The 27,837-nt window shown below is 54.7% G+C and overlaps 12 protein-coding genes across 12 annotated transcripts; 3 read left to right on the top strand and 9 right to left on the bottom strand.

The window, feature by feature from the left end:
- Positions 1–279: 279 nt before the first annotated feature.
- Positions 280–1,484, bottom strand: FIBRA_05215 (uncharacterized protein; the record flags this gene model as incomplete). The annotated part of the gene is made up of 6 exons (XM_012326988.1): positions 280–396; positions 458–559; positions 618–847; positions 909–991; positions 1,045–1,158; positions 1,273–1,484. The coding sequence occupies 6 exons, from the start codon at positions 1,482–1,484 to the stop codon at positions 280–282; spliced, it is 858 nt and encodes a 285-aa protein (XP_012182378.1).
- Positions 1,485–3,025: 1,541 nt separating this feature from the next.
- FIBRA_05216 (uncharacterized protein) lies at positions 3,026–4,240 on the bottom strand (the record flags this gene model as incomplete). Its single annotated transcript, XM_012326989.1, has 7 exons — positions 3,026–3,148; positions 3,204–3,344; positions 3,404–3,524; positions 3,585–3,678; positions 3,729–3,755; positions 3,805–4,117; positions 4,181–4,240. The coding sequence occupies 7 exons, from the start codon at positions 4,238–4,240 to the stop codon at positions 3,026–3,028; spliced, it is 879 nt and encodes a 292-aa protein (XP_012182379.1).
- Positions 4,241–4,938: 698 nt separating this feature from the next.
- FIBRA_05217 (uncharacterized protein) lies at positions 4,939–5,965 on the bottom strand (the record flags this gene model as incomplete). The annotated part of the gene is made up of 5 exons (XM_012326990.1): positions 4,939–4,989; positions 5,042–5,177; positions 5,229–5,268; positions 5,334–5,714; positions 5,785–5,965. 5 exons carry the CDS (start codon positions 5,963–5,965, stop codon positions 4,939–4,941), a joined length of 789 nt encoding a protein of 262 aa, XP_012182380.1.
- A 73-nt stretch (positions 5,966–6,038) lies between these two features.
- On the top strand, positions 6,039–8,283 carry FIBRA_05218 (uncharacterized protein; the record flags this gene model as incomplete). Its single annotated transcript, XM_012326991.1, has 14 exons — positions 6,039–6,170; positions 6,234–6,366; positions 6,448–6,472; positions 6,525–6,600; positions 6,672–6,790; positions 6,843–7,157; positions 7,221–7,235; positions 7,297–7,457; positions 7,497–7,581; positions 7,784–7,913; positions 7,972–8,030; positions 8,085–8,127; positions 8,174–8,217; positions 8,271–8,283. The coding sequence occupies 14 exons, from the start codon at positions 6,039–6,041 to the stop codon at positions 8,281–8,283; spliced, it is 1,350 nt and encodes a 449-aa protein (XP_012182381.1).
- Positions 8,284–9,014: 731 nt separating this feature from the next.
- Positions 9,015–9,601, top strand: FIBRA_05219 (uncharacterized protein; the record flags this gene model as incomplete). The annotated part of the gene is made up of 3 exons (XM_012326992.1): positions 9,015–9,129; positions 9,210–9,281; positions 9,378–9,601. The coding sequence occupies 3 exons, from the start codon at positions 9,015–9,017 to the stop codon at positions 9,599–9,601; spliced, it is 411 nt and encodes a 136-aa protein (XP_012182382.1).
- Positions 9,602–11,821: 2,220 nt separating this feature from the next.
- Positions 11,822–13,188, bottom strand: FIBRA_05220 (uncharacterized protein; the record flags this gene model as incomplete). Its single annotated transcript, XM_012326993.1, has 2 exons — positions 11,822–12,054; positions 12,231–13,188. The coding sequence occupies 2 exons, from the start codon at positions 13,186–13,188 to the stop codon at positions 11,822–11,824; spliced, it is 1,191 nt and encodes a 396-aa protein (XP_012182383.1).
- A 440-nt stretch (positions 13,189–13,628) lies between these two features.
- FIBRA_05221 (uncharacterized protein) lies at positions 13,629–14,263 on the top strand (the record flags this gene model as incomplete). Its single annotated transcript, XM_012326994.1, has 2 exons — positions 13,629–13,935; positions 13,989–14,263. The coding sequence occupies 2 exons, from the start codon at positions 13,629–13,631 to the stop codon at positions 14,261–14,263; spliced, it is 582 nt and encodes a 193-aa protein (XP_012182384.1).
- A 603-nt stretch (positions 14,264–14,866) lies between these two features.
- Positions 14,867–16,588, bottom strand: FIBRA_05222 (uncharacterized protein; the record flags this gene model as incomplete). The annotated part of the gene is made up of 2 exons (XM_012326995.1): positions 14,867–16,463; positions 16,512–16,588. The coding sequence occupies 2 exons, from the start codon at positions 16,586–16,588 to the stop codon at positions 14,867–14,869; spliced, it is 1,674 nt and encodes a 557-aa protein (XP_012182385.1).
- A 658-nt stretch (positions 16,589–17,246) lies between these two features.
- Positions 17,247–18,767, bottom strand: FIBRA_05223 (uncharacterized protein; the record flags this gene model as incomplete). Its single annotated transcript, XM_012326996.1, has 6 exons — positions 17,247–17,316; positions 17,376–17,471; positions 17,528–17,928; positions 17,986–18,116; positions 18,176–18,543; positions 18,595–18,767. The coding sequence occupies 6 exons, from the start codon at positions 18,765–18,767 to the stop codon at positions 17,247–17,249; spliced, it is 1,239 nt and encodes a 412-aa protein (XP_012182386.1).
- Positions 18,768–19,739: 972 nt separating this feature from the next.
- FIBRA_05224 (uncharacterized protein) lies at positions 19,740–21,316 on the bottom strand (the record flags this gene model as incomplete). The annotated part of the gene is made up of 7 exons (XM_012326997.1): positions 19,740–20,001; positions 20,052–20,198; positions 20,242–20,311; positions 20,364–20,564; positions 20,620–20,728; positions 20,779–21,007; positions 21,069–21,316. 7 exons carry the CDS (start codon positions 21,314–21,316, stop codon positions 19,740–19,742), a joined length of 1,266 nt encoding a protein of 421 aa, XP_012182387.1.
- A 605-nt stretch (positions 21,317–21,921) lies between these two features.
- On the bottom strand, positions 21,922–22,870 carry FIBRA_05225 (uncharacterized protein; the record flags this gene model as incomplete). The annotated part of the gene is made up of 2 exons (XM_012326998.1): positions 21,922–22,570; positions 22,629–22,870. The coding sequence occupies 2 exons, from the start codon at positions 22,868–22,870 to the stop codon at positions 21,922–21,924; spliced, it is 891 nt and encodes a 296-aa protein (XP_012182388.1).
- Positions 22,871–24,104: 1,234 nt separating this feature from the next.
- FIBRA_05226 (uncharacterized protein) lies at positions 24,105–25,175 on the bottom strand (the record flags this gene model as incomplete). The annotated part of the gene is made up of 4 exons (XM_012326999.1): positions 24,105–24,141; positions 24,196–24,311; positions 24,381–24,846; positions 24,901–25,175. The coding sequence occupies 4 exons, from the start codon at positions 25,173–25,175 to the stop codon at positions 24,105–24,107; spliced, it is 894 nt and encodes a 297-aa protein (XP_012182389.1).
- Positions 25,176–27,837: the final 2,662 nt, after the last annotated feature.

A 27,837-nucleotide genomic window follows, 5' to 3' on the forward strand; every position in this document is an offset into this window, starting at 1 on the left:
ATGTGAATTGAGTTACCCATACAGGCCACATGATAGAGGGGTCCATGCGGCATCGCCTTGAATTTGTCAATGCAAGGCTCAAAGCAGCTAGTTTCCTGGAGGATGTATGCCAAGTGGGAGCGTACACGCGAGTCAACCATGACAAAGTTCTGCATTGATATCGATGATACAACGAACGGCACTTCTACAGGTATCATCACCGCACGGTGCATACGCCCGGCGGACCCGCCTTGATCGCCTTGACGTTCATTTCGGTCTCCAGCTCGCCACATCGACTGGTCACCGTTTGATGAAGCCCACGAGCTCCTTCTGGAGCTCGCGCTGCCGTCGTGCCTTCTCGAGGTCGTCGATGCTGCGCAGGTCATACACGATGTCGCGCGTCTTCCCAAAGTACACCTGCGAGAGTGAAGACGAGACGAGTGAGACCGGCGCAGATGGTATACATGCAATAGCATACCTCTTGCAGGAGATTGCGCATCTTGATCTCCATTTCCTCAACCATCCGTCCAGTGTTCGAGATGTGCGACGCTTGGTCGTGAAGCGGGAGATCCTGCTCGCTCTGTGCATCGCGGAGATGTCAGTGGGCCCTACCCCGGTGGAGAGGCTGATGGCCGCACCTGTCTCGTCATGCTGCCGCTCAGAACCACTTCGCCCTCACGCTTTGCGTCAGGCTTGTCACTATCCCTGCTCTCCTTTCCTTCACTAGCTGTGATGGCGCGATCCGTCATCTGCAGCATGACCGTGGAGGTGAGCTTGTAGTGAGCCTGGCGCCCCCGCTCTGCGGCTTCAAAGACGTGAATCGAGTCCCACGAACCAGAAGGCTCCGTGGATGAAGCAGCGTTGAGGACTATGATGATGGTAATGTATGTGACCTATGGGCAAGACAAGTGAAGAGAAGCGCGTCGTACCTTTCTTGAGCAGGACTACGCCTGCAAAGCCTCCGTCGTCCAAATCCCAGAGAAAGACGGAGGAAACACCCCCTTCGTAGTACCTATATTAATTGTGGTGAACAGTAAGGCTCGGGTGTACGAGAAAAATACGCACATCTCACGATATGTGTCGAATGCCTCGTTGGCGGTAATTTCAAGCTTGCGCAGTCTAGATGAAGGTACGGTACCATCCTCTAGTGGGGGGTCGTACTCGTTCGACCAGGGAGACCTAACAGGACCAGGATAGTTCAGTTTTGAACCTGATCAACTTGTAGTTTCTCTTTCCGCCATCACTCGCGCGGCCTCCACTCATCGCATTACCAGACCATAAGCAGAGACTCACCGATAGCTCTCTCCATCCCGATTATAATCGCACGCGAGATATTCTTTCCCCGTTGCTCGATCAGTCATTATTTTAAGTGGCTGGTCGACGCTCCCAAGCAGGTCGTCCGCGTAGTCTGGGCACATCGCGACGAGGGAGGCAACATTCTCCTCTACCTGTGTAGGCGGAAGCCGACGCATCAGGTCGAGCATTGAATCGACTAGGTCGGCCATCGTGGGGGAGTGCTAGCGGGTAAGATAGTGTACGTTAGGGCTGGAGGAGACTGTCTGTCTGGCGAATCATTGGCGCAAAGTTCAGCCACTCCACACACTGCGCACTGCGACTCACTGTTGGTACGTGTAGACAGACTAGGTACAGAAGGTCGGCACGATCGATGTAGGGTGCGGAATAATAATCGATTGGGAGTGCAGAACACGAAATTGAGAGGATTAAGAAGGCCTGGATGCTTTTAATAACGTGTGCACTTAGCAGAACCGAAGTAGACCTCGAAGATGTAACACCGTGTCACGATCATTTCAACTCGCCTGCGTTCGGCCACAAATAAATGACATTCGGAAAAATCCTCTAAACAACTACCACACTTCTTCACCCTATGTCGAGAGAGAGAGAGATACAACATCTATAACACTGTGGCACGTACTTGGTCGTCGCAGGTCGCACAGGCTACTGCTTCCAAGTTACTCCAGGGCCCGCTGCAGGACCCGGACTTGAGTTTGACCGCCATCCTCCACTCGCAACCTGGTCCGATTCAGTAAATGAGTACTCGCTCTTAATAGCTTATAGACATTTGTGTATGCTAAACGATGGCAGAGTCACAACATATTCGGACTAGTGTCTACGAATAGTCGTGCTCCTACCGACATTCCACTCGAATTGCAGGCTCAACACAATAACCTCTCATTCAGCAACTCCAGCGATTCCATGTCAAGATTCCTACGAAGGGGATGAACAACGCCCTCGTCGATATCATCTTACAATTGTCGTTGTCTTGTCATAGACTATGCTAGTCCTAGATGCGTTGGCTATCATCCTCGAGCGACCAATGACCCACAATTCGGCTTGGTGACCATGGTTCCTGTAGGCATGATGCGGCGGTGATGTCCTCCGACGACAGTTATGCTAATGTTACGGGTTTGCCCGTCTCCCAAGCCTATCTTCAAGACCAGTGCCTTTCCATCACTGCAGAATACGAGTACCACATCATAGATTTGTTCAGTTTATCTGTGAAATAAGGCAAGCCGGCGCCGCATTAGCTGCTCATTCAGATTTTACTAACGGTCTGTAGATCGCGCCACTGCGAGTGCCCCACAACGGGAGCGTGAAGCCTCTCTTGACATGACATGATTACGGACCTGGATCGTCTTCTCAACAATTTGATCCCGGTCGAACCCTGAAAAACATCTTACAGTCTTTGCCGAAGTCTGTCGGGAAGAGCTTGCTACTGCACGCGTGATCAATGTGGAGATGCCACGGCAATCACCTTCAGTGGTCGGTACCGACCATGGTTCTGTCTCCCTGTTTATTTCAGAGCAACCCCAGCCCTTGCGAAAGAACGCCAGGTCCTTCTTGCTGACCCCCCTCCCCCTACTTCTATACCAGAAGCTGCCAAAGGGCGATCAGTCCGGTGTCGATACACTATTTGCGTAGCTCATTGCGGAGTCGGATAAATTATAATTAGATGAAGCTTGCGAGGTACAAACTTATGTCTTCATTCTTCACCAACTTTATTATCTATATTCCTGGACGCTGATGACTACCCTTTATCCGCAATCCGGCCCTCTCCTTGTGCGCTCTCGTTCTTTGCGTTGGCTATTTCCATTACATTGAACTTCTGGAACCTGTAGTAGTCCTTCACTATGCTTATTCCACATATACTCTATACAAGTGCTCATCTTCAATGCACGGTCAAAATAAGAGTATGTCGTACATACCTTGAAGACTTCTACAAGTATAAAGGCTTCTGCGTTCTCTAGATCAACCTTGTGTTTTTCCGGTACACATTTCGCCAGCTCTTGGATTAAAATTGGCCGCGCAATTGTGCTGTGATTTCGCATCCTGAGCTCGATTTTATACTGTGACCGCCGAGAAGAACTATTAATATCATGGCTTGCCGAGCGCAGAGGAGACCCACGTGATAAGTCCTTTCTGGATCTTCTTCGAAGAACGGACTGACGACACGATTGAACAGAGACTTTATCTCCGGAAGATTTGCAACACATGTGGCCGAGATAGGTGTGAGGCGTTGAGTGAATCTTAAAGCATCGTAGAAGTATTTGATCAATGTTGAGTGAATGTTCATCAATTCAACTCACCTGGTATGCGTTACGCCTGTATCCATCACAGTTCGTACATGCTTCATGACCAGTTGAACAGGATCGACAGGTGGCTTGCATGATATGAAGACGACTAGAACAGTAGTGTGAGCGCATACTCACAAACATAATCAAAGTTCATACCGCATTGTGTGTTCGTCTGACAATTACCTATAAAGCGCGATGAGTGATAGCTGACATATCACGAACGTGGACCTACCGAACCTTTGCTCTTTCCGGGGACGCTTCATCGACAACATCTCCCTCGCAATTTGTTTCTCAACGTCGCCATCATCAGCTTCATCGCTGCCCGAGTCGTTTCCGCCAGGTGTCTCGTTAGAACTGTCCGGCCATATCTCCGATGCGAGCTGAGGATCGTGCTCGTTCTTAGCAGCTCGAGGGAACATATGCGAACTTACACTCTCGAACAAGTCATACAATTCGCCTACAGTTTGTTTTTCCTTTCCCTTTACGCATGTCACCCACACCCCTGGTCCGTCCACTGAACGCTGGCCCCATATTGGCGTACCGTCCTAAGGAGTCGACAAAAGGATTAGCTGACAGCTCGAAAGTAGATGCCCGCTGGATGTGCGTACTGGACGATACCTTCGTCTGCTCCTATCCTTTCCTTGAGATTTCCTCTTGCCATCGCTCATTGCTGTGGGTTTCGTTTGTCGTCCCCAAGATGGCCTGCGAGGAGAGAGACTCGGACAATCGGACTAGAGCAAGACTGGAAGTTATCGCGATCAGATCTGGGACGTGACGAGATACTGCGTGACAGCACAGAGACGCGACCGACATGGTCGTGACTTGACGCGTCTGTTATAACGCGCTGCTAAGGTCTCCTCTAGACTAGAGTAGCAGCACCAGTAGTCACAGTACACTCTCACGAGGATGTTCCCGCAATCACTGAAACTTGCAAATAGCATGAGATGATACATAAGAGGACACAGTGTTGAATCATCCACTCGTGAATACCGAAGCGGTCTACAGGGATTATTGTCTCACATTTTGTATATCTCGATCCTGACGCCTTCAGAATCCGCGAATCGTTTCAAGGCCGATAGGTAGAGGTACATATCTGTAAATTGTTGCAAGACTCGAGCATTGTAGGCAGTGTTGTCTTCGAATCTAACAATTGGTAGGGAATGAATATCATGAATGAGGAAGGTATTGCTTCTAGGTCGTTAAATCTAAGACTGAATGACCGTCGTCAGTTGTTCATGCGTAAGTGGCATAGTAGAGAAAGCATACGTTATGCATCTACTACACTACTTTCGGGCAGTGCGAAATGATATCAGCTCCCGCCCTCACGTCCATAAAGCAAGTTATATGCCATGCTATCAACTATCTGTCAGTGCCCAATATTGTATTCATCATCGACGCCCTGTAGGAAATCCAGCATCTGTAGTGTCCCGGTAAGCTCATGAGTCAACTTATCGTAACTGCATGCCTACCAGCTTGTGGCGCTTCTCAGCTAGCTGCTTTCCTTGCTTCGTCTTCAGTCTTTCTCGTATGTGCAGCAATTTATCGTGAAAGTGCTGGACAGCGGAGGAGGCATGTGCAGGGTCGTCAACAGGTGTATGCAGGGGGCTATATAAACTAAGTTAGTTGGCTGGCAGACATCGCTTCAATCTCACGCACTGATTTGTCGCGGCGCTGAATGCTGCACAACGCATGATGCCTGGAAAATGATATGAAGGTTCGCTGTCGTATCTGGGTCTTCGATGCTCAAGTACGGGCACTTACCGAATGCTCCAATGGCATCCAGCCTGTCTGCGTCTTGCACGCAATGCAGTTCCACACATTGCTCATGCCAGTCCTCAAGTAGACCTTCTTTACGCAGACGCTTTTCCGTGCTCCAAGAAACATTGTCCACAATCTTGGCGATGGTCCGCGCGCGGCCATCTTGCACAAGGTCGATACCATGAGCTGTAGCAATTTCTTGAAAGAAGACAAGGAAAAACGCGTAAGGATCCGCGGCCTCCGCAGCAGACACGTATTTCTTGTCTAGGACGTCGTGAAGCAGCGCCGCAATTTCTACGACAAGCAGGTCCGGTTTCGCGAATGCATTTGGGTCGGCAGAGACGGCCCGTGCGAGGCTCAGAGCAGTCTTTCTAACGCGTTGTACTGGGTGCTGGCTTCTCAGTCTTGTACATTGTGCCCCGCTGGAATCTGGCGAAGAGGAAGGATGGCTCACCGTGAAATGCGTCGTGCGAAGGATCATACCTGGCCATTGTTGTGATCATGAGGGCCTCCGCAGCCTTCACGGCAGCAGCTTCTTCGGGGCTCGGGTACATTATTTTGTGAACGCTGCCAAAACTAAACAAAGACGTGTTGATAGTGAACGAACTCGAAACCGTGTTCGCGCCCAGCAGCATTTCGCGCACGTGACAGCGCTATGAGTTCAGCCACAAGACTGTCGCAAGGCATCGTCGACATCGTACGCCCACCATGGCCCATCGCTTGTTTTGTCGGCGGCGCCTCCTCTTGCTTGCCTCTGTTGCAGGCATTGTATCCGCACTCTCTGTGTTGGCAGACAATGCCAAGGACCCTCTCGCCATTTCGGTCAGTCCTCACGCGCACGTTCGCTCCAGAGAATCGGCTAACTACAGCCCTTGACGCGCGCACTGTGCTTCTTGTTTCCAGGATGCGGACATTCACCATTGTGCACCGGTCCAACAGCTGAATGTGATCAAGCATGAACTCGAGGCAGGCCAGTCGCCCGTCATGCGACAGGTGTTCGCATGGCTCTTTCCCTTCGGACCTGGCTGGAATTCCGGTGCGTTGCTCGTCAAGTTTTCACAGACGAACGTGTCGCGGTGAGGGTGCCGACTGGCTGACCTTTTCGTCCGCATCATAGTTCTGGGGACGTTCTACATTAGCTCGTTAGTACTGCCGCTGCAGGACGTAATGCGTTGACGTACCTTTATCCCACAGCGTCCCCAATTTCATTCTGGCATTTATTCCTGCTCAGATTAATCCCAATACATTGAACACTATGACCGCCTTCGCGGTGAGTGACACGACGCGCTCTGATCCACGGAAGAGTGCGGGTGAATTGACTATACGGCCTGGAAATCCTAGACCGGCGGACTCCTTTCCGATGTCTTCCTGCATCTGGTGCCCCATTCATTCATGGGCGAACACCAAGACGGCGGCGTCCACTTTGTCATGGTCGAGGAGAAGCGTAATATTATAATTGGGTATTTTTCTTTCTCGATATATCTAGACGGTTATCTTATTGCATCCTTCCAGGCTAGGCATCTTCGTTGGCTTCGCGTCTTTCTTCATCATGGAAAAGACCCTGCGCGTGTTGGGCGGTGGGGAAGACGGGGATGCTGGGCACTCCCACAGTCATGCTCACAGCGAGAAGCACGAGCCAGAGAACGTTCGTCAGGCGTCTGGTGTCGCGCTGACGTCTACGACGAACGAGCTAAGGTCTCGTGGCTCAGACCAGACCTCTTCGCCGATTGCAGCTGGGTCGTTAGATCACGAGACAGAAAAAGCTCCCAAGCAGTCGTCCAAATTGTCGGCGTATCTGAACCTTTTCGGCGATTTTGTACACAATATGTGAAGTGATATTCCGCTGTCCTGTCCACATACTGATTCTGACGTTGCTTCTCCTTGGCTTAGTACAGATGGCCTTGCGTGAGTTTTTCCTTTTTTTCTCGCTGGAGAAAAAAACCTGATGGTACTTCTGCGCTTTTAGGATGGCCGCGTCATTTTACTCTTCGCCGCTCATAGGGGCAACAACCACTCTCGCTTGCTTTGCACACGAAATCCCGCATGAGATTGCTGACTATTCGATCCTCGTGCGAAGTGGCTTCACAAAGAAGCAGGCCATGCAGTCGCAATTTATCACAGCCATTGGTGCATTTGTGCGTCTCATATAACTCTATGCCTAAATAGTGATTAGTGCATTTTACGGCACATTTATCCGCGAGTTCTCACCCTCTTTATCATTCTCAACCCACTCGTCGTTTTTCCGTCGCCCGTCAGCGCACGGGCATTCAGTTACTACTATTCTTCAAGGGATACTATTCCCTTTTAATTTTGCTTCGTGTTGTTTGCTCGATCTCTCTTACGTGAAAACTGACCTCGTCAGCTGTTGTCCCACCGTTAGGTCGGGTGAGTGGTTGTTCTCTGGGGGATAAACATCCGAGTCCCTGATCGAACGTCAATTGATTCGATGCTAGTACATTTATGGGCATCGGCATTCACAATCTCTCGGCGTCTGGCACAGAAGCAGAGGCCACGGATCTCGTTGCAGCAATCAGGCAGACGGCAGCTGGGATCCTGGGGACGACTGTGCAGCTAGCGGATCTTGTGAGTAATGCCTCCTTCTACGGCAGCTCGTGTTGTGTAACGTGGACGTTGGCCGCAGGTTATCCCGTTTGTGGCGGGCGGGTTCATGTATATCGGAGCAGTTGCGGTGCTACCAACGTAAGTCTGGCTGGAGCGTGTCCTCAGGTGACTCGTTGATGGACCGCCTGTCAGACTACTGGAAGACAGCAAGAGTGGAAAGCAGGCACTCCGCGAGGTGAGTTATCTCCATACAGCGTGGCTCCCGCTCATTAGGATTGCAGTTTGCGGCGATGTTTTTCGGGGTGCTCTGCATGTTTCTTGTCGCGTGAGTGCTTATACTGTGCATCATTCCGGCATCTGTTGACAGAAGTTCTGTAGATGGAACGAATAGATTTCCCGGGTGTGACAGGGCGTGCGAGGAGTCGATAGATCTCGATAGAAAGAGAGCGGCGGAGAGATGTGCTTGGAGTGCATTGTTGGCTGAAAATATATATCATGCTTGGTATTTGTGGAGGACGTAGCCTGGAGATCGTCGTGGCCGAAAGAGGGGGAGAGATATGAATATATATACCCCGAGATGAGAGAAGACGAAGGGTGGTTGATCGCCCTCGCAGGCCAACTCTATTCTGCCGTCGTGCACCCAAGCCGCCACCGCTGCGGGGAGGGCGAGTGGCCGAAGAACGTGCGTGCGAGGATTGGCCTGGAGGCCGGGCGGCCACACGTCCCTCCTCGCCCTGGATATTTCGCGGACAGCCCGTGTCGACTCGCTCCGCCCACAGACGCTCTTGCGAGTTCATAAGCTTACCCGTCCTCGTCGTGTATCTCCGTCTGCTCGAGGTCGTGTGCCCGCCGCGCGATCCCAACTCCGAGATCCATTCTGGTGAGCCCGAGCCTTCGCGACGCGGCCCGCTTCGTCTTGACGCTCACCACTATGTTCCTCCAACAGCCTGCCCACGGATAGTCGTCTCTACTTTACGTCCTTCTAGTCGTGTCCGCCTCGCTTCACGTCCCTAAAACCCGCACCACAGAGTCCCTCCGTCTTCGCCCGTGGCCACCTGGGATTCTCATCGCCGACGTTGTTACCCTCCACCGCCCTCTCTCTTCCCCTCTACGTCTCACACGATGAGCAACAAGGGCAGGTCCACACCTCGCGTTGTGTGCTGTGCAATCCCCATCGCAAGATCTGCAGGCAAGGTTCTCGTAGTCACCAGTCGCAAACGACCAAACAATTGGGTCTGTGAGTCGCCCCCCTGCCACTTCAACCTCCTGTCGTCCGCTGATTTTGTCTCTCCACGCTATCCATTCGTCGCTCACCAGTACCGAAAGGAGGTTGGGAGCCCTCAGACGGGATGCTAGAAGCAGCAGCCTCGCGGGAAGCCTTGGAAGAAGGTCTCATCCGTTCCTCTCATATCCCCGCATCCCCATCCTGACCCTTCCCTCCCCTCTCGCCCGTCACCTCTTGCCTTACTGTGCATTTTCTTGCAGCGGGCGTGCGAGGCAAGATCACCCGATTCGTAACCACAATCCCCTCCGCGTCATCAACGTACCACTTTTACGAGCTCGACGTCGCCGACCTCGATGCCGACTGGCTCGAGAGCAAGGAGCGTCGCCGCGAGTGGGTCGACTACCCCGAAGCCATCCGCCGACTCTCGTGGAAAGCCGAACTCGCCCAAGGCCTCGCCCTCTCGTCTCTCGCCCCAAGGCGGTGACCACGGATCTGTGGTGGGCGGCGGGGCCCGCCAACACAAAACGTTGCAGCGGCCGGATGTGCCCCCTGACGGCGGCCAGCGACGACCTCAACGTTCAGTACATCGGCTTCCCTGGCCATGCAGCCCTCCAGATAGACACTCGCACCCTCGCTTTCGCCCTGCAGTCCCCACATGCATGCGCGTCATCGAATAGAGCTCCCTCCCCACACCGCCGATCTGTCGTTATCGTTCATAATTACTCGCATATCTTAACCACATCCATCTCGCTAGTGTATCATCCTGTCTGGCACCGACTCATCCCTCTCCCCCGTTGAGATGTACTTAGACGTGCATCGGTCGTGCGTTCTCGCCATGTTACATGTACATTACATTACTTCTTCACGTCGGGCGTCCGACCTATTTGCTGGATCTTTGGACTGCTAGGCGCGAGTGTCACCATACTGCTGGCTGCGCTGGGAACTGCGCGTACTCACTGTAACTACGGTGTTAAGGCGAACGGCGACCGGTTGTGACAGCACCGGGCCCGCTGCAGCTTCCACGGTGCCGGTGTGCACATGGCGGCTTTCGGAAATCGTGGGCTAACCTCTGATGTTTTTGTGTAATGTGCTGACGTGGCCCAATGCCTTTCCTTGCAGCAGTTTCATGTTCCGTGTCTCTGGATACGTTTTTGCTTTTTTGTTGTGCCAGGTACGCCGTGTGCTCCGCTGAAAATACTCGTCACTGAAACTTGACGCTCTGAGTAGGCGATTACGCATCCAGCTAGCCATATTTGCGGACCGTTGCAAGTTCTATCATCACACCAGCATGGTGATGCACCACGGACCGTCTTTCCGCCTTCCAGGAACCTAGCCGACTGTGTCGAGCTTCGCTGCAATGCCGTTCCTGAATACATTCTTGTGGTCACAGCACCCACACTTGTTCTCGTCAAGACGCTCGTCGATACTTCCGTCGGTTCCTCGTAATGACATGGCTCGTGTGTGTCGCATCCAGTTTTATGAAATGCGGGTGCGCACCCTGACTCCGAGGCCGCATCCGGCATGTTCGGAGCCAACATGTTTATACCAATGTTCTAGAATGAGGTGAGTAATGTTTCTCATACAACCAAACATGATCTCGAACTAAGGGCTAGTACGTACCCTAGAAAGCTATCAGATCCTCCCCCGGCATCGCGTCGTGACCGACGCACGCATAGGTCGAATCGGACCTGGGCGACCATGCACTACTCGAATATGCCGACTTCGAGCGAACGTGTGGCTCGCACGGGCTTCGCATGGAAGGTTGCGTAGGCTGTGCGGTGTATGTACCGGCACACGTTCAAGTTCACGACCCGTCCAGGTCTTCTCGCCTGGTTGGGCCGGCCCATCGTACCAGGCCGAGGAAAGCCCGTGTTGGGTGTGTACCATTTGCGATGCCGCATAACAACAATGCGAAGATCGAGCAGGCCTCAAGGATTGCGACTCGCGAAGCCGCCGGTTCGACCGCGGCTTTCTCTAGCTTGCCCTGGATGTCAGAGACCTTCTGACCAGAACTCGCACATGCGTGTTCGGACAAGTCGCCGTTTCGAATTGTGAGATCTGCTGGTGCGTGCGTATGCTGCTTGCACCTGCGAGCTGTTCGATTCCCATTCCATTGGCTTAGCTGACGGGCTAAGGAAGAAGCGGCGTAGATGCCGTGTCCATATGTCTGCGGCGGTCTGCCGACCTACTATCATGATCAGTCTAGGGCTCCCGGAACTTGGGGAAGTAACGGTTACCTGTCTAGAAAAAGACTGGTGACTGCCTTCGTCCTACATGCTATGATGCTATCGACGACCATCTCCTGTCAATCCTTTTGTACCCATTGAAATTATTAGGGACCCAAGTTCGCAACGTGCGCTCCGTTGAGTAATGGACTCATCAAGCCCTCGAGTATTTGGGCTCCACGTTCATTCCTAAACATTACTTCCGGTCCATTAGTCGATTCGCGGAAGCTTTGTGAACTGGGTCCTCGCAGTATCCTACGACTCACTTCAAACGTACGTGAAGAACGGTGGGGCAAATGCCGACTATTCTCAAGACGCGAACGTAAGAATACATTGATTGAGATGCAAAGCGCGATAGCGTGTATCCTCCCCGCGGGTATACAACATTAAGGGGTACATACATATAAACCAAAATGATGTACGAGATACACTCACTTGTTTCGTCGATACATGTCGCAAACTTAAAATGGGCGGCCTCTTCATTCTTCGTCTTCGCTCCCACCAACGTCGTCCTCGCCCACTTCATCGTCACCAGCGTCCTCCGCCAAGCCTGAGCCCCCATTCCACTGGCGTTCCCAAAGTGGAATCCCGTGTTCGTCTGTGCTAGTGACCGAGAGCGCCGGGTGGTCCTGTGAGAGTTTTGCACGCGCAGTTTGGTAGTGTGCGAGAAGTGTCTCCTTGTCTGCAATGAGAGACTTGATGTAGTCGATTGCTGTGAATAGGCCAGAGTGAATCAGCTACGAACCGGGATGTAGCAGTACTCTAGACGCATATAATAAGATAGAAGAGCATCCAAGTACGCTACAATAGGAATACGTTGCCACGCGCTTGCTTTGATATAACAAACGGCGGTGTGAAGTCGGGTATAAAGCACAAGGAAATACGCACTTTTTGCCAACACTACGTTCTCACTCTTCGGTCCTGCCCGCCCATCCAACCCATTCTCGTCGCCTTTCTTACGCTTCCGTTTCCCTTTAACCCCTGCGCTATCTCCTTCCGTATTGGCGCTAGCCTCCTCGAGCGCTATCGCCTCGCGTAGAGCGGGCACAGCCGCACAGAGGGATTCATATCCGCGGCGGATGTTTGCTCGGCGCTTCTGCTCGCTCTGGATGTGATTCGCGCGCTTTTGCGAAGGCGAGAGGAGCGCGGGCTTGCTGGAAGGGGCAGATGCACGGGACTTGCCTGTGTTTGACGACGGCTTACGAGACTTGGATTGTGGATCCAGAGTAGAGGGCGGAGAGGGGCGCGAGCGTTTTGGCGCACTCGAGGACGCATCTCCGTCCAGGGGCAAGGAACGCTTCGAAGAACTGGCAGATGCAGCCGCTGGTGAAAGAAAAGTGTCGTATTTAGAGCCACTTTGAAGATGTGCCGAGCGAGAAAAATAGTCGCTCATAGGTGGGGTGGCGTAGGGCGAGGTGCTATTCCGTATTGGCGGAAGAGAGCTGCTAGAAGCACTGTAGTGCTCAGACGAGGACTTGGGCGGATCCGATGCACCGAATGGATTCATCGGTGAATTGGAGTTCGACGAGAAAGGGTCCGAAGATGGTCCAGCGGGACCCTGGCCCTCAGGGCCAAAACTGGGCCAGTGGCCCGAACCTGAGCCCTTGAACCCCGTATCCGTCCCAGGTGAAGAAGTATATGTCGGTGACTTGCTGGAAAACAAGCTACGACCGCCGAGGACCATGAGGTCCTTAGTGGCTTTAGCGAGAGCATCTCGGCCCTTAGTGATCTGGATAGAATCGGCGAGGTCAGGGCTGATGGCGTCAAAGTCGATGTCGTGGCCGCGGTCGACGGCGGTGAGGAAGCTGTTGATAGTCAATGTCTCGGAGGAGGACAACAGAGGCATATTGCTCGGGCCTCGTCTTTACATAGTCGCCCACGACGGCGGCTTGTGATAAACGAGACGCGGCACAATCCGAGTGCGGGGCAACGTTTCAAGACAGCTCCCGGCCGACGACAGGTAAGTTTCGGTACATAACATAACGAGCGCAGGGAGTACTCACCGGGCTGCTGGGGTCGCTGGCCGTTGCGGGTGACGATGTTGGGTGGGCTGGGGGTCTCTGCCGCAGTGCGAGAAGGAAACAGCTCGTGACTCCAAGCCGCTCTGTCATGTGATCCATCGCGTCGCACCACTTTTTGGCTTCCGTTTCGGCCTAGCAGCTCACACTCACGGCCGAGTCTCAGCGCGACTGCTCTCAGACATTTGGTCCAGAATCTGACCGACACCTTGTGATTCCATACACGCTGCAGCTTGTTTTCATACGCCCGACTCTATAGCAATCGGCTATGTCGAAGGAACCAACTCGGCATCAGCTTTCTGCCCGACTAGCCTACAATGCTCACACGCCCGCGTTCCTCCTCAGAATGCAGCAGCGCGTCTCAGGCATAGGAGGAGATGAGGATGAAGACGACGAGTTTGAAGACGACGGATCTGGGCGTCCGCCCATTCCCAAACGTCCGGCAATCCCGCAGCGCCCAGACGACGATCCGGGCAGCGCGGACGAGGACGGCATGGACGAGAAGCCACAAGTAGTGGTGCTGAAGGAGGGGAAGCACCTGAGTGAGAGAGACGCGGAGAACGAAAAGCGCAAGGGTAGCTTGGGTGATCCTACTCGTATCGTACGCTTGTTCACAGGCATTTACCAGCAAAGGGTCTACCCCCGCTCCCCGAACCCCAATCTACCGACAGCGTGAAACAAGCGTCTGAGACAGCAGACAAAGCGTCTACGACACCCAAACAGACCCAGGGTCTGTCTTTTGCGTCATCTAAAACAGTGGCCAAATCAAAGTCAGCCAAACGCAAAGCGGTCGGCGACGCAAGAGACGAGGATGGCCCTAGTGAGCACAAAGCGGGGAAGAGCTCGAAGAAGAAGTCTAAGAAAGCCGAGAAGAAACTGCTATCATTTGGTGACGGAGAATAATTGCTATTCTTTCCCAATCCAAGACGATAACTGGTCCCGCTGTCAGGTGTGTTGATACCTTCTCCGTGCAGTCGACTACGCACGGGCTGACCTGTTAGTGTCACACACCGTCTAAGGAGACCATCTGATTAGGCGGCCGGCTTTTTACCGCTGTCGGTGCTGCCAGTGGAGCTTTGGGGGCATTCCAAATGCTGTCTGGAATACAGACCAATGCTACCAATACACCCCAAGTGGCACGTCGGGAGATCCTCGATCAAGACCTGCATATCGTCAGATGCGGCCTACTTCCGCAATCCCGATTCGGTGTAGGACGTGAGGATATAATGTATTGTGCGTGTGTACGTAGCAGCTACTGGTGCGAGCAGTCCTGACGCATGCAAAAAATGCCAATATATCATGGAATACCCAAGTGAGCGATGAAAGATTGTCAAGTACGTGTAGAGACATAATGAGATACTAGTCCAAATGTCCATCTGAAATTGTATCTGAAATTGCAATATGCGAAACCACATCGTTTGTTGTCTCTCACCGACAACATCAACCGATCCCATAGTCCCAGCCAAACCCCCCAACTAAGCACCAGCACTATCCAATCATTATCCGTCATCGTCGTCCAAGCCCTGACAGTCTGTTTCGCACACGCGACACCAGTCCCGCCTCGCTCTTCCTCGTCTCGTACGAGTTGAACGACCCGCGCTTCTCGCCCGGTACACGCGACCCCACCGACTCCGGAACGGACGAGAGCGACGCCGACGCGCGCCCTCGTACATCGTCCGCAGGCGCGCTCGACTTCTTCGCACGAGCAGCCGGGTGCAGCGACCCAAGATGCAGGCTCCGGCGGAACGTGCCAGACGACGGCGCGGGGGGTGCACCATGTGTTGTTGGACGTGTGGGCACGGGCGCGGGTGTGGGCGCAGCAGCAGCCTGTGCCTGCTCGTGCGGCTTGAGCCCCAGTTGACCAGCTTCCCTGCCTCTCCCGGATAGCTCCCGCGCCGTCCCTGACGACTCTGACGACCTTGAAGCTCCAGACGACTCGGGCGAGTTCGTCGTAGAGGAACCGGAAGGCGACGCTCCGCGCAGAGTGGAGGCGGAGAAGCCTGTGCGGGCGGTGCTTGGGGGTGGGAGTACGGGGCGGAGCGAGACGTCGAGTTCGGTCGCGACGAGCTCGTCGAGCAGATCGACGGCGTATCCGGGAATGATGCTTGTCGCGGCACCATGTTCGTCGTGAGCGAGCTGTGCGAGGATCTCGGCCTTAGTGCGGGGGTGTGCCGCGGCGAAGATGTGCGCGATGCCCGTAGCGGGGCTCATGGTGGCGAGTGTGCTTGTGTGGGGTTGTGCTGGTGGGAGGGAGCGGGGGTCGTGCGCGGCGGAGGTCATGGAAGGCTGAGCGGGGGCAAGTGAGGGCGGAGGAGAGCCGGAGCGATCGCATAGTGTGGGGGTGTCTGCGCGGTCGTCCTGCGAGTCCGCACGCGTATGGTGTGCGTTGACGTGGGACATGGAGAACGCACACGCCGAGGCGCGCAGCCTCAGCGAACGCACGCGGCTGATCGTCTTTCTCCGCGGCGAGGTGATCGCGTGGTGGACCGGAGACGCCCTGGAACGGTGAGGGAATGCCGTCCGGGTAGGCGACCGCTCGAGAAAGTGTGTCAGATTTGTCTTGCGCCGGGTCTGGAGGCCAGGCGACCGACCAGCCACAGTCGCTGCGGAGACGTTGCTAGCGCCGCGTAGGCTGGAGCCATCTACGTTGGTAGTCGTGAGCTGTGTCAGACATATCTGAAGGGCGCGCGCCTGCTCTTCTCTCGCAGCACACCTTCGCTCTGCCATCCAACGTTCGCGTAGCATAGCCTGATACGCTCCTGCACCCAATTTCTGCACCTCGTCCGATACTTTATCTGCAAGACACGCGCGAAGCTTTGTCGCTCGCTCTCGTGCATCGCGAGCCTGCGCACTGAGGAACGCGGTCGCGCGTTCCAGCGCGTGGATCTGTTGGTCAGTAGGAGAGGGCTCAGACGCGCAAGTGAGGAACGTTGTTCGGAGAGCTTCTTGCGCGCGACCATATCTCAGCTGCCGGCGCGACTGAGGGCTGAGGTTGTGCGCAGACTTGGGAGCTGGCGAAGCCCGTCGTGTGGGTAGGTCCAAGGTCGAACGAGACGCTGATCTCTGAGCATTTGCACGAGAACCTTGGCTGTAATCGGGAGTCCTGTGGCCGTCTTCGGTAAAGCACACTTGTCTTGAACATGGGACTTACAGGGAAGGTGTCACAGATGAAGAGTCTGTTCTGCTTGACATAGCTCTGCCTATGTTTGTGACGTCCTTGGCGAACATGAGGTTAGCGCAGGGCTGTGATAAGGAGAAAGGATGTACACCTTTAAAGGTTCGCTAGGCATACGCTTAAATGGCGTCAGGGCTGAGAACTTGCCGTGACCTGTATGCTTTGTATAGAGGCCGGGATGCCTTGTCACCATGGCGTCGATGTCTGGGCTGTCCGCGATGCCAGACGACTTGTCCATTGAGCGACCGTGAACACAGGCTGAAGGGAGGGAACTGCTCTGGGTGCCTCAAGGCCAGTTCTCGCCTGAAATTGATTTCGTGTTGCAAACCTCGAGGATGAGCGAGAGGCAGAACAAGTGCGTGAATTGAAGACTCTGGGAGAGTATGCACGTCGAAAGCCAGTGCCAGGGCAAAGCTCAAGCGAGAGATGGGCGAAGAGAGCAAGGCGGGCGGGCGCTGGTCAGAATCGAACCGAGACGCGGTCACGACCCCGATCGCTGATCCGCCCTCTCCCATCTTAGATCCAGGCACACCCGCAGTTGAACCACAAAAACATAACTTGCATTATGAGACAACTAACAAACAGCGCACGTACTCGAACAAAGAGCAGAAGCGACAGCAGTGTCAGAAAAAGACGAGCCCCGAAGTGGCTCAAAACATAGATGGTTCCAAGAAAGCGGCCGGGATAGACAAGCTATTAGCATAATCAAAATCAATCCAGAGAGGCGAAGCCGACCGCCTGCTTGTCCACCGAGAATGCAGTGTAAACACTCTGCATCAAACTGAAGATCCTCATGAATGTCAGGTATTCATGGCTGTACGCAATATCAGAGAGACTCACGTGTCGCCTAAGAGCCAAACGTTGTCTCCAAGACCAAAATCGTGGCCACCCAGCGCCGACTGGCAGTAGCCATCATAGACTTGTCCAAGGTTTAACCTATTCACGCTCGTCAGCAGAATTCCGCACACAGAGATAATATTAAAACCACGTACACCTTCGGGTTGATATCAAAAGCTTTCCCGCCCCACGAAAACGCAAGCGCGGGGAACGAATCGCACGGAACCACATAGTTCCCATTTCCCAGCGAGACCGCGCCGTCGACGGATTGGTATACCTGGTCGACCGCATCCGGAGGGCCATACATTAATGTCGTCCCCGAGTCGATGATCGTCTCGAATCCGAACACAACCGGCTGCCCATTCACGAGCGCCGTCGCACCACCAATCTGCCAGAACCCCCTCGTCGAGACGAGGTCGTGGTACTCCAGGTCTCCTGTGTAGTGCCCAGAGTCCGTCCCGCCGAGGTACAGCTCCGAGCCGCTCGGCGCGAGATAGAACCCAAACTCGCCTTGGGGGACCGCATGTTGCGAGACCGCCGTGAAGAAGTACGGGTCCTACAGCACTGCAGTGTGAGCAACATGCGGCAGCGGTGGGAGAAGGAGCCAACGTACGGCGTTCAGCTGGGAGATGCCCGGCCAGGACATGCCCATGAGGCCATCGCTGACGCCGCTGGCGATATCCCCAGACGCGCTCGTCACAGCCGAGAACGCCTGGTTATGCACTGCGATACCTGCCACGCTCACTGCGCACAGACGCGTCAGCACGCACACAAGCACGCAGAGGTTGCGAGTCCCAACGCACCGTCGTCTGTGAAGATCGGCCCCGACGCGGTCGAGCCGTCGCCGTAGCCGATGCGAAACGTGCCGCTCTTGGCCACGCTCGTCGACGACGCGGACGGGTCGTACGAGTGCCGCGCGTTGCACCCCTCGCACTGCGTGGACGGCACCCACAGATCCGGCGATCCCGTGTCGAAATCAATCACAAAGTCCTGTGCGGGAGACCCGATGGACACTATGCCCGTCCACGAGGGCCCGGCATCCGCGAGGGCCTCCGCCTGACGTTTTTCGTGTTCAGTGGGCGGCGCGGCGACGGGCGGGACGTGTGCGCCCTTGTGGAAGTTGGCGAGGCCGATCTTGTTGTCGATAGTGATGAGGTTCTGCCGATGCTTGCTGTGAAATATGAGTGGTTGGGTCGGGCGAACGAGCTGCTGGATAACCTACTTCTGCACACGAGCGGTCTCACGAAGGATCGCATTCGAGTCGACCGTGCCGTTCTCGTTCGTGAGCAGATTGCGCTTCTGCAGCGGGATGCGGATGGCGGCGGGGGGAGGCGTCGGACTCGCACTGGCGACAAATGCAAGTGCAAAGGTGATCATGGAGGCCTTGTAGAACATGGTAATTGAGCGTTGATGATGTTGAAGTTAATAAGGGTGAGGCAGTGAAGATACTGGTGTAGGAGTTTGTTTTGTTAATTTCGAGGCTCGCCATCTCTCTCGTTTTATACCTTTCCCGAGACCTCGGTGCATGTATCAAGAGCTACATTGAGTCTCTTCATCTCGGCGCAAAAATTCCTGACAACGTCCATCCACATGTGTAGAAGGAGCCAAGTCCTTTGCTCAAGCTGCAACGAGAAACTGCGAGGTATGATGAAATGATCACAAACGCCGGCAATGAAGAAGTTGGACAGAAATTCACCGGAGGAAATCCACGTGGCGATTTAATTATCGAGCATTCACCGGAGTACCGTGTGCAGGCACCATGGCAAGGAACATTGTGGATGTGCGCGGTCTTGAGACGCACAAAGCATCGAGTTCGGTGTGGTGCTGTCAACCTCTCCGTTCTACTAGTTTTCCATTCTTACGGGCCATTACTCAAAGCCACTGCTTGTTGTATGGAACATTCATAAGAACCTATCCGATTACCGACGACATAGATGGGAACGCATACCATTCATATGTACTTGTTGCATTTTTCTTTTTCTTTTTCTTCTGCACGGATTCTCTGGCGGTGAACACGAACGGGAATTCATTCCAAATCAAGACATCCCGCCCACGCAGGAACGCAACAGGCACAAATGCAATCTCCACGAGTATCCGGTCAACACAACAATCACGCACCGGCAACATTTGAGCCTCATCATGTTTCTGACCGCCGGCATCCAAACCCCATAGGTCCACGAGACTCAATCAATCACAGCGCTCAATCATACAACGAGGCACATTTTGCCTTGGTTCACCGGTAAAGCTTTAGATCGTCTCGTAAGGTGGATGAACAACATGGAAATCTGCCCAAGAGGTATAACACGCACTACAAAGTCGGGCTATTGGGACTCAAGTACGGGCAGGCGGCAGGCCACCAGCACTGATCTAGGTTCCCGAACCGCCGAAGCTCATCAGAGGCCATACTGTAACCCGTCCATCTTGTCCACCTGCGGCCAGCCAACGACTCCGGTCCGCCTTCTCCTCATCACCCATCTCATCTTCGCTGTCTTCGTCCGCGTTGGGGGCCCTATTAGGTGCCGAGGCCACGTGCGGAGCCAATCTGGCGAAGGCAACAGCCTGGCAGCTCTTCTTGTAGTAGTCTAGGGTACCGAGAGGCTTCATGGACCTTGTAGAATACAGGCGTATCCTGAGATGGGTGAGATGAGCGCGGGTTTTGGAGAAAGCGTGCATATGCACCTGCCGTCCCAGCCGCCCACAGCACACACTCGGCCGTCATCTCTGATAGCAACGGCTGCGTTTCCTGGGTGTTTCGTGCGGTGCACCGCACAGGCAGACTCTCGTGTGTCGGGGCTTTCAGCGAGCTGCACCGCGTGTAAACGACCACTACACATTGGTAGTAAATAACGGTCTTGCCTGCATATCGTACCGCCCAATCAAGTGGTCTGCAGACACTGTCAACGCAAACGATGCGTCTCTGGAAACGGCCATGGCCATGACTGCCCATTTTAACGTCAAGATACGGATGGCGCGAGGGAGATGTCAACAGACAGAGCGCACCCGACTCGACGTGCAGCTTCACACTCCAAATGGCCTCCCAACCCACACCCTCTACAGAGGTCTCCTTGTCCGTCCGCATATACCCCCACGACGTCACGCTGCCGTTTTCGTACGCACACAACAGGCGCAGCTGTTGGCGCTCGGACGAATGAGGGTAGGGCACCTGGAACAGGTGCATCCCCATGATGATCCCTGCCAAACAACCGCGTCTGAGCCAAAGGACGAATGAGCGCAGAGCATGATGTACCTGTCGCGTTCAGGCCCCGCCCCTCGATGGGGGCGGGCGTCGGGGGCTTCCCGGCCGTCCCGATAGCAGCATGCAGCCTCTGCAGACCCGGCAGCGTCCATATGTCCGCCTGCGCGCACATCGCATCAGGGCAGGGAGCAAGACGACCTCCGCACGCACCAGAGACGACTCGACGAGATTCGGCACGGCGATGAGCGCACGCTCCCCGTTGTGTGCGTCGTCTGGCGCGACGCACAAGAGCGAGAAGCGGCAGTAGTTGAGCGCGTTCACGTCCAGGGAGTAGCAGCACTGCGGCAGCTGTAGCCCCGGCGTCGCGGCGGAGTGCCCGAGGGCGGCCGCGGCGTCGCGCACGCGCTGCCAGACGTGCAGCTTGTTGTCGCGGCCGTGGCTGGGCGACGTGGTCAGCGGGGCCGGGGACGAGGAAGTCGAGATCGAAACCGGAGACGAACGTGACGAGGCGCTCCCCGCCTGGTTCTGCGCTGGTCCACTCCTGTATCCCGAGGATCGCGTCTGTGTGGGCCTGCCAGACGGCCAGAGGCCTGAGAGTGCGGGTGTTTGTAATCACAACGGTGCCCGCCCCATCGCCGGAATAGAGGCGTTCGTTGTCAGCAGAGAAGGAGACGGCGGCGAGGGGTGCGTTGTGAGTGCGGAGGATGTGGATGGGAGTGGGCGGGGGTGGCTTGGACGCGGAGACCATGGCGGGAGGAGGCGCGCTGATCGATCAGGAAAAAGGCGCATCACACAACTTGAAAGGCGGGTGACGTCCTCGCGCTTCAAACGCCGACTCCGGCTGCTTGAATAAATTATCCTCGAGCTTCAGTGCTGAAACATTGAATGGCACACTGCCCACATACTCGGCAGATGCACGATACAAGCATCAGTCGACTCTAAAGCGGTACATTGACACTATCTAACACTCGGCACGGACATATATGCCACGAAGCCTTAGTACTTAACAGCACAAGCCAAGGTTGAAGAGATACAGCGACGCTAAATGACTTGTGCGATAGCTGTATCCGGAAAACGGGTGCATCTCATGCAATGAGATGTGCTGTACAGACAACAGGAGAAGGTCGAAAACAAGAACAAATGGGTAAGGTCGACCAAGAACGGCAATCGACATGCGATCGCACAAAATGGACTTTGAAAGCTCGGAGCTCTAACTGCTGGATAGATAATAGAGTGGGGGGATTAATGGGGAAGCGAGAATTCAGGCTTGCAACGACTGTCGCGTGCAAGCCTCAGAGCCGAATAATCGAAACTGCTGCCATGCAGCGGATGAAATGAAGCACTCGCGTGCGCTCAGAAATTTGACCACGAAATGACATCCTCCCTCGCCACGCGAGACTTGTCCATCCCAACGGTGACGCCGAGGCTCGTCGTGCGGATAGGGCGCTCGGTCCTGAGCCCCTTCACGGGCTTCAGGAACACCCACGCAGGGACCGCGCCGAGTTCGACGTCGCCGTTGCCGTGCGTGTCCCGACCGACAACGCACCAGCCGTCGTCAAAGCTCTGCACGACGGAGACGCGCTCGCCAGAGGTTAGAGTGAGCTCGTCGAGCAGCGTCGATTTGAACGCCTGACGCACGCGGCGGCGTGCATCCTCGCTGATGATGGTGAGCGATGATCCTGCGGAGGAGAGCCGGCGGTGGGAGTATGTGCTACTGCGCACGGAAGCGAGGGACATAACAGACTTGGGGCGCAAGGGCGGGAGGCGGCTCGTGCGCTTAGAGCCCGGACTGGGGCTTGTGCTGGTATTTTGGCTGTCGTGTGTGTTGGGTGGGAGCATGGAGACGGGGGAGAAAGGGCGGGGGAGGACGCCGAGGGCGGTGTAGTGGGCGATGATTTCGTCACGGGTAGCATCTTTAGAAAGGACGGCCTTGGCGGGCATGATTATGCTTGGGGTCAGCTGTGCGCGGGAGAATGTGGTAGCCTGCAGCGTCGGGGGGGAGCTGGGGGGATATTGTCAGTGCGACGGGACGCGAGGGCGGACATGGGGGAAAAACTCACATGAGGCCGGAATGGATAGACTTGCCCTCGTTAACTACGCCGCGAACGGAGAGGAATGCAGCGCCTCGCGCGTCGGCGCGCTTTGCAGCACCTCTCTTCCTCATCCAATAAATTATGAGCCATAGGACTGCACCGCTGGTGATGGCGCAGGCGACGGCAATGCCTGCGATGACCGTTCGGCTGAGCGGTGCGCTGCTTGCATCGGTGTTCGAGCGAGAGAGCAAGGTACAGCAAGGAGCCATGGGAAACGTCCTTTGTTATCGTTGGCGTTGATTTTTGATACGGATGGCAGGTAAGAGCACCGGCCGGGCAGGAGAGGTTGGAAAAGAGCGAAAAAGATAAAGAACGAAGGGTGGATAAGTTAGCGGGGGGAGGAGAGGGCTGCCTTGCGAGCGCGCGAGACCGCAGGCGAGGGAGATGAGAAGGGCCATCGCGATGAGACGGTTCAGGCTGATGAGGAGCAACGATCGGAAGTCGTCTCTGGTCCGGGGCCGAATATGGCTCGAGATCAAACGTCGCCGGGAGCCAAGCAACACCGCACACGGCTCATCCTCCTTCCTGTCCTCTTTCTCGTCTCGTGTCGGCACCCCTGGTTTCAACTACACAAAGGCATCAGTCTAGGAGACGCCTCGCTCGCAGAATGCATACCTAGCAATTACTGTACTGCCAGCCCAAGTTCACCGTATCGATTACCAGTAAGCGTCGGATTCTAGTGGTCTCCTGCCCAGACGTGTCGAACCAAGTCCGAGTTTAAAACACAGAAAACCGCAGGCAAAACTCCAGATCTGAGCCGGCGGCGAGAGCAAAGGTGCGGGTGTTGGGCGGCACGCTGAGGGTCGCCACTATCGCCTCTATGTATCGGCAGGCTGCCCTCTTTGACGTCCCCCATCACATCCCTCCACACCACTCGCACCGCTTTCCACTAGGTGACATCTCCCAGCCTGGTTGTATATGATGTGTGGTCGCCAGCTATCATCGGCTTCTCGCCGCTGCATCGGAGAAGAACCACGTCCTGATTAAAGTCTTACTATCTTCAAATATTGCACACAGGGTCGAACCGGACGGACCGTCACGGCGACGGCTCGGGCGGCGTTGGCCATCAATAGCCAAACCCGTCCGCTCTACTTGCACCCCTCATCCGGCAGCATTCGCCCATCTCATCGGCAGAGGTGTTGTCGTCTTCACCATTCAGCGTTCCCATCGCGTAATCACCACAGTGACCCTAGAGCTCCAAGGTTCGAGGCTGTCACCATTGGCTTTCGCATCATGTTACTTCTCCACCGGTCTCACCCATCAATCCCTTTATTAATGCGTTATTCTTACTTGCTGCCATCGTGCGTCTAGAACATGGGTGCAGCGACATGTGTCTTCGTGAGCTAATCCAGCATTTGTTCAGCTAATTCGGCCCGAACTTGATACGAGCTGTTGAGATCACACCAAATCAAAGCGACCAATTACTATTGGCACGTCCGGATTTCAAGTCTTATTGTCAAAGATAGCAACTACATCCACACTGTCAAATAGCTTGCACTATACTCCCAGTACCTCTCCAAGCCGAACCTCGCACGGGCCCAGGAAGAGGAAATCCGCCTCATCGGAATGATTGCTTGCCTCTATGTTAAACACTGCGATCTTTCCCCTATGCTCCTTCACCCGTCCACCAATCTTCGAAGCCGGCTGGACCTACAGCACACGTAACGGACAGGTCAGTCAAGCACCGTCACAGCAACAGACGGCACCGCGCAGGCTCACCACGGCAGACGTGCCCACGACGATACACAGGTCCGCGTCGTCCGCGAGCGCGAGGATCTCCTCGATCCGGTGCGGCCGCTCCCCGAACCACACGACCCCGGGGCGGCAGAGCTGCCCGCACACCGGGCAGCGCGGGAGGTCCGCGCGGCGCACCACGGGCTCGAGCGCGGCCTCGGTCCCGCGCAGCGCGGGGCACAACGGCGAGCGGCGCGTCGTCTCGCGGAACCCGCAGTCGTGCGCGGTGCACACGACATCGAACAGCCGGCCGTGCATCTCGATGAGCTCGGCGGGCTCCTCGGGCGTGCACAGCGGAGCGACGGCGTCGGCGAGTGCGATTGTGCAGAGCCCGTCGACGTTTTGGGTTACGTGGGTGAGTGCAGAGTGTGGCGCGAGGGTGTGGCGTATGCTTGGGATGGCAAGGCGCGCGAGCGCGCGGTGCGCGGGGTTCGGCGCGGCTTTGAGGACCCTGCGGTTGTGTGTTCGTGAGCGGTCGCTGAGATGTGGGTGCGAGAGGACTCACTGCTCGCGCCTGTAATGGAAGAACTGCCATACGCGAGATTGGTTCTCGGCGAATGCGGCGGGTGTCGCGAGGGAGGCGGCATCGTATTTGCGCCACAGACCACCATTGCCTCTGAATGTCGCGACTCCTGAACGGCTGTGAGGAACAATTGTATGCGGGGCAGCAAGAGAGTAGTAGCTACCGGAAGCGGCGGACAATCCGGCGCCACTCAGGATGAGTATCTTCTTGGACGACGACAGAACCTGGCGAAACTCTTCTACGTTGTCAGATGGCATTGAGCCCCGGAGAATGTGAATGGAATGGTGTAGAGGCAAGTAGAGAAATGGACAACAGTGTACAGTGCGCAAAATGAGCCAACGTTACTAAAGTAGTAATAGTAGTCTAAAGAGGCCGCGATGGTCGATGAAGAACGCACAAGTTGATTCCGCTCTGCGCTACGTATGCCAGTGATACATCCTCTGCCGATGTGGCTGCGATCAGAGATTACTGGTCGTCTCTCGCGTTCCTCGAGCTTTGGGCGCATCTTTGGGAATGGTCGGTATGCCAGGAGTGATTCAGATCAAGCCGCGGTAAGAATAAAACCATGGGGTCGCTGGAAGTCTGCACGATGTACATATAGCAGGAAGCATGTCACGATATGCACGACCTAAGCCAGCCCCTTAGGTCTTCATAATCCGACACGTCTGCACATCCGAGAGAGCTGCAGTACTCGAGAAGAGTCTTAAAAGGAGCTGGAGAATGCTCGGTAAATAGAGGAGGCTTTTGGAGTCTTCTATTGGCCTCAGCTGCGCAGAGTGCTTGTTGTACTCTCTTCGGGGATAGCCTACGCCCATTTCATTTACGGCCCAGAGTTCATGTATCACACGAACATGGACGAAAGCGACACCAAATCGCTTTTTCTGGATATGCCTTCGAAATGCGATCCGCAGATTTGAGTAGAACGATTTCATTACGATGCACTCACCTTCTCCAAGAAGCGTCGTTGGACTGGCAAATAACAAACTCCCGCGGAACCCGGCTTTGCTGCAGAAGCGCGACAACTGGAGCCTGCCCCCCCGGCTCACCTTGTAGAATGACATACAGTTGACTCTCTCATAACCCATACCCCTCAGAATAAACATTACCATCCGACATAACAGCCTCTACATCGCGGATGGCTCGGTATTGGTGCAGGCCTGCAGCTGCAGCTTGGGAATATACATTCGATGAAATTTATATAAAAACCTCTGAGGTGAGATGTGCTCCGAAGGGTATGGGTTATGAGAGAGTCGACTGCATATATTATATTCTTGTCGCAGAGACGCTTGTTCGGTGGGTTCCTCCAGATTTACCGCCACAGCAGTGAGTCTCGATTGACCCCATCCGGCATAAACTTGAAACAGGCTATTCATCCTGGCAGTAACGCAACAATGTCGAGAGGGAATATATACCAAGATGATATTTTGTCCCGAGTCTTTCTCACAGAACGACTCGTTCTTCCTAAATGGGCACTTTTAATGACACTTGAGACATCCTATAGACTCTGTATTAGAAATTGATTATGTGCCCGTTAGTGATGCGCGACACGTTACTCACCCATTCGCGCGAGCCAGTTCAAATTACCCAGTGACACTCTAGAGATCCCAGACTCTTGCGCGATAACATGTCCACAACACTAAACATTCTGCACTTACGTATGGGTACTCGAGTATGTCAACTTTCTGTGCATGTTTTATTGCCTGAAAATTGTTAAGATCTGGTCGCCAATGCATCAACCCGGGGGTGAGTCCACTCGAGGCACTTCTCAGTGAACGTGGTCTATTTGGATCACAACTCAGAGCTTCTGTTATCTTCGTCGGTGGTGGAATAACGCCTTCGGGCTCCCGAAAGACCAGAATCCATCCATTGTCGATGCGGCATTGCATCGCTTCCGGCCGTGGTCAAATGTAGTGCGCGTCGACAGCCCCGCAGAGGCGTCGATGATAGCCCACGTCGCTCAACAACCGCCTATTCCTGTCCGATGCATCCTGTCCATATTATCCTCCGATCCCGACCGCCCAACGCTGTCTATCCTCACGGACTATACCGAGAGTGACGTCCTCGCCGGCGCTGGACCACGGTGAGCCGGTGACGGCGGCTCTGTATTGCAACCCAGAGTGTCTAGTCTCCTCGACGTGTCGGAATAGTCGTACCCATGTAACTGGGAAACAAGGTTGGCTGTTCCGCTCATACGATGAGACGGCAGTGTGATTCGACCGGGGGTGGTTTGACGCACAGGCGGTCAAGCATGTGGACTAAGGCGTGTTAAAGTTGTGTCCAAATCTCAATAATTATGCTCTGGAAGGATGCGCTGCGGGCAAAGACTCGTGCACCTGTTTGTGGACAAAGTTCTCTGTGTTTATGTTGAGGAACTATAAGTGATATGCAAGGAGTATTTTTATAAGCTGGAGTTTGTTTGGCAGTGGCCTGCCTGAATTTTCTCTGGACTACTTTGACCTCGGCTTGGAGGCTGAACATTGATTGACGAAGCGCAGTGCTGAATGGTGTGCTTCTGGAAGCCAAGCTTGTGCATCATCAAGTAATAGGCTTTTAGCAGAACGGACAGAAAATTGCAGAGTCACTGCAGCATTATATGTACGTACAATATATGGTCGAACAGGACCCGTAGGGACAGACCCGTGTTGTACATTGATCAGGGCTTTATAGAACTCCAGCTTTTGTCCAAGTCGTCCGAGTCAAGTCGAGTGCACTAATAGATGAGTATCTCGGATGCAGGCTTCGGGTCAGTCAGATCCGGGTAGATTACGACGGCGTCATTCGATAAGATAAATAATTAGTTCGGCAGCGGAAGCTAATTCGGCAGATTTGTGGAGAAACCATGCCAGCGGAAGGATGCGACTGCTGGGTCTGCCAGTGCCTCGGTGCTGGCTCAAGGACGCACTGCCGGCGATAACCTGA

Source organism: Fibroporia radiculosa, assembly GCF_000313525.1.
Source record: "Fibroporia radiculosa TFFH 294 genomic supercontigs, scaffold4060, whole genome shotgun sequence".
NCBI lineage: Eukaryota > Fungi > Basidiomycota > Agaricomycetes > Polyporales > Fibroporiaceae > Fibroporia > Fibroporia radiculosa.